The sequence below is a fragment of the Monoraphidium neglectum genome (assembly GCF_000611645.1).
Source record: "Monoraphidium neglectum strain SAG 48.87 unplaced genomic scaffold scaffold01043, whole genome shotgun sequence".
NCBI lineage: Eukaryota > Viridiplantae > Chlorophyta > Chlorophyceae > Sphaeropleales > Selenastraceae > Monoraphidium > Monoraphidium neglectum.
The window spans coordinates 1-4,104 of NW_014012585.1; the positions used below are offsets into that span (position 1 = coordinate 1).

At 63.9% G+C, this 4,104-nt stretch overlaps 2 protein-coding genes across 2 annotated transcripts in view; one reads left to right on the forward strand and one right to left on the reverse strand.

The window, feature by feature from the left end:
- Positions 1–83: 83 nt before the first annotated feature.
- Positions 84–1,246, forward strand: MNEG_6434 (hypothetical protein; the record flags this gene model as incomplete). Its single annotated transcript, XM_014045088.1, has 4 exons — positions 84–288; positions 464–533; positions 723–849; positions 1,124–1,246. 4 exons carry the CDS (start codon positions 84–86, stop codon positions 1,244–1,246), a joined length of 525 nt encoding a protein of 174 aa, XP_013900542.1.
- Positions 1,247–2,432: 1,186 nt separating this feature from the next.
- The window catches only part of MNEG_6435 (hypothetical protein), a gene marked incomplete at both ends in the record, with an annotated part of 3,488 nt that continues 1,816 nt past the window's right edge, over positions 2,433–4,104 (reverse strand). The window contains 3 exons of the mRNA XM_014045089.1: positions 2,433–2,549; positions 2,983–3,087; positions 3,459–3,668. Coding sequence (XP_013900543.1) covers positions 2,433–2,549; positions 2,983–3,087; positions 3,459–3,668 — 432 coding nt within the window. The remainder of the gene's footprint in view (positions 2,550–2,982; positions 3,088–3,458; positions 3,669–4,104) is intronic.

Genomic DNA, 4,104 nt, shown 5'->3' on the forward strand with positions numbered 1-4,104 from the left:
CCCCAGACCCGTGCATCGCCCTGCTGGGCGCCATCCAGGCCATGTTTGAGGCCGCCATGTACTCCTTCGTCTTCCTCTGGACGATGGCCATGTCACCCAACAGGGAGAACATCAAGCACGGCCTCATATTTGTGAACTTCATGACGGCCTCCATGCTGGGCAGCTTCCTGGCGGGCGCCCTGATGAAGCGTGGCCGGCCGGAGGCATTCATGCGGGGCGTGTTTGCGGTTGCGGCGGCGGCGTTGGCAGTGCCGATGCTGCTCGCTCTGGACACCGCCAAGCGGCCAGGTGGGGGGCCCTTGCGGGGCAGAAAGCTGCGGGATCGGGAGGGGCAGTGAGACCTACAAACAGCCGCATCAGCATATGCAGTGCTGTGTTCGGCCGCATGGTCACGCGCCTGAAACATTGGGTTCGCGTCTCCGCTCCGACGTCCCTGCCCCTGCCCGCCATGACTGCCCCAAAGAGCTCAAGGGCCAGCCGATAACGTCCTCAGGGAAGCTGCAGCTCATCGCTTTCTGCCTGTTTGAGGCGTGGTGAGCCACGACAGGGCCGACGCACAGCAAGGGCACGCACGGGGCCTTGGCCACGCTACCGGCGCCCGCCCGCATTATGGAGCCGCTTTTGTTCCGCTCATGCCCCTCCTTTGATGACCACATCGAACCCAACCCCGCCCTTGCACTGTGAACTGCCCTTGAACTCCCATTGGATGCAACTCTTGGCAGTGTGGGCGTCTTCTGGCCCTGCATGATGCAGCTGCGGTCAGAGTACGTGCCGGAGGACCTCAGGGCAACCATCATCAACATATTCCGCATACCACTCAACCTGTTTGTGTGCGTCGTGCTCAGCAACGTGAGCAGGGACGTGGGGCGGGCCGGCGCGCGGGCGGCGCGGCGCCGGGGCTGACGCGTGTATGGGTGGAGAATGAGAAGCGCGCCGCTCAACACTAGGGGGCGACGGGGCGCCGGGAGCCCTGCCGAGGTGCAGGGGCTTGCCCAGCACCATGTCGGTGGGAAGCAGCTGTGGCGGGGCTCCCGTCGCGTCGCTCACACCTTGGATAGCCGCCCTCGCCCTTGGCTTCCGCCCGCCTTCCCCCCGAGCCCCTCCCCGCCCTGATGCCGTGCAGGTGGAGGCGCTCCCGCTGGCCGGCATGTTTGGCCTCTGCGTGGCCCTCATGCTCGCGTCCCTTGCCTGCCAAGCGCGGCTGGAGCGTCTGGCAAGGGACCGCGCCGCATCGCGCCGCAAATGAGCAACGCCCGAGGGGGTGGGGTCAGGCAGGGCAAGGCGCGGTGGCCAGCAGGGGCCCGCGTGGAGAGGAGTGCCTTCACGACCCTCGGAGGGCTGGGCTGGTGCAGCGTACCCCAGGGTTCAGTCCTGTTTCCTTGCAAGACACGGCATCAAGATTCAGCCAAGTGTTGTATTTGAAATGCGCAGATCTTCCATAGGCAAGCCGTTGATTTTGGCCGCTTTCTCTCCACAGCCCCTAGCTATGGCACGCAACGCATCCGTTACACAAGGGGTTCAGTTCGGTGGTTTGCTGGTGTTGCTGGGGCTTGTGGCACGACAAGTAATGCTGTTAAACAATGCAACCCTGCGATAATGTAGCGCAATTCAGCCAAGGGTGCCGCAGTTGGGAGCACACACAAACATCAGCCTGTCGTTCCATGTGCCCCAAGGCCTGCACCTAGCGTGCCGCGGGCCGACTGCCCCGCCCAGTGCTGGCACATTCGAGGCCACAGTGCAGCCAACGCCTGGGGGCTTGGGCCCAAGGGCCTTGACCGCGTGCTGCCGACTCCATATTCAATCCCACAACTTTATGCAGCGATGGGTGGGCAGGCAGGGTCGGAAGCAACAGCGCTGCGTGCGGGCGGCCTTTGGTCTCCCTTACGGCAAGCACACGCAGCCAAGCTCGCATCAAGATGCGGTTGGCGGACAGCACTGCGGCTCGTGCCCCAGCCTGTCCACGGCGCGACATGCTGGCCCTCGATTGCTGCAAAGGCCCGCAAGCTGCAGCCCCAGCCGCCGCCACCTTGTGCCCACCCAAACCGCACAGCCCGCCCCAGACGCTGACCACCATGCATTTACGATGCGAGGCCAAGCGCCACCGGCCCCGGGGAGATGGACCGGAATGCCTGGGGTCCTGGGACCCAACGCAAGGCAATGTCTGTCGAAACAACAGTCAAGAGGCGTACGCATGAGTCAGGATCGTGTCATTGCGGGGGCGGAGCGGTCGCCCCACGCACTCGAAAAGCGGGCCAGGGGAGAAAAAGAGGGTTATGATAGGCGCGCTCTGCGCACCCCACGCATAGGGCGACACGAAAGTCCGACAGCCAGCCGCCGCAGCGCGGCGCGAGGCAAGCACGCATGCCGCAGCATCGCAGCCGCGCGCCGGCGCCAAATTATGGCAAACTCCTGCCAATGCCCATCAGGGCGCATTAGAAGAGACCCTTGGCCTTCTTCGCGTTGATGCGCTTCCAGGGCGGCATGGCCTGGAAGTCCTCCTTGTCCATCCCAAACACCACCTCAAACTCCTCCTCTGACAGGTACTCCTCCTGGACAAGGTGTTTGGTTGGGGGTCGGCGGGTACAGGGGGAACGGGTGAGTGCGGCTGGCGGCCATCGTGGTGGTCCCAAGGCAGCATGCTTCGGAGTGGCCAGCGCCTGCTCATGCTCACAAATGAGGCTGTCAGGACCAACAGGACTCGAGAAGCACACGCGCGCGTGCGCGCACTCACACACACATACACACTCTCTCACTCTCTTACTACCCAATAAGGATAAGTAGCAGAACCCGCGCAGGTCAATCTGGTATACAAGCACACAATCGCAACGCAAAGGGTGTACAACGCACAGATGCAACCGGATGCACTCACAAACTCTCCCACCCAGTCTCCCCTTGGTGCTCTGTGTATCCCTCTCACATCTGCATGCGTGAGACACTCGGAAGTCTGCACACAGACATGTGCATGCACCCCGCTCTCCGCACCTTGCGCGAAACGTCCAGGCCGTCCTCAAGCCGCAGCTCCTTGAGCTCTGCGTACGGCACCACGTCCACGCCAGGCTTGAGCTTGAACTCACCAGCCTGCAGCACCTGTTTGCGTATTTGCATGTGTGTGTGTTTGTGTGTGTGTGTGTGTGTGTGTGTGTGTGTGTGTGTGTGTGTGTGTGTGTGTGTGTGTGTGTGTGTGTCTGTGCATGCGTGCGTGCGTGCGTGCACGTGCGTGTGTGCGCATGAGTGACGTCGCAGGTGTTTCGCGCTTCAACATGGGTGCGCAAGAACGATGTGGGGCGGGTGGACAAAGCAGCAAAGGGGCCGCGCCTAGCGGACTGGGAACAAAGTGGGAGTGCAGAGGGAGTGCTGCGTCCACCCACACAGGCCGCACACCCCTTTGTCGCGCCGCTCGCCCATGCGGCTGGCCGCACTCCCCTTGGAAGCCAAGCGGCTGCCCCGCCTGCCCCCACCTGCGCAACGTTCGCCGTGTTGACGAGGTCGTGCTGCGTCAGGAACGCCCCGCCCGATGCGCGCGCGGCCGCGGAGCGCGGCGACGTGACGCCGCCGCCGCTGGCGCTGGTCTCGGGCTCTTTGGGCTTGCCGCCAAAAGGCATGCCGTTCTCAAAGTGCTGCTTCAGCTGCTTGGACATCTCGGTCACCTTCACAGCGGATGACCGCACCTGGGAGGGCGGGCGGGGTTGCCCCGGCGATGAGGGTGGGGGATACGCTTGTGTGCCCGTCGCATACATGTGCGTGGCAAGATGGGCCGGCGGGGCCGCCGGCGCGCGGATGGCGCAGGCGCAACTGACAAATGACAGTCGCAACAGAAGCAGGGGCTGGCGGGGCTTGGGCCAGGCAAGTGCGCGGCAGCTTGCCCGGTGACGCCTTGTGGGGCGCAGCCAGTGTCGGGCCCGCCCCCGGCGACAAACCCCAACCTATTTGCGCCAATTGGGAAATTTGGCTCCTGTGTTGGCAATCACTTAGGACCCAAAAAATGCCCCTCACCTCTTGCAGAGGCTCCGAGCTGCGCACCACCTCCGCATCCGGGTTGATGGCCGCGCCGTGGCTCACAACCGAGCCCTTGATCGCGCCCATTGCGTTGGCAACGGCGCGCGG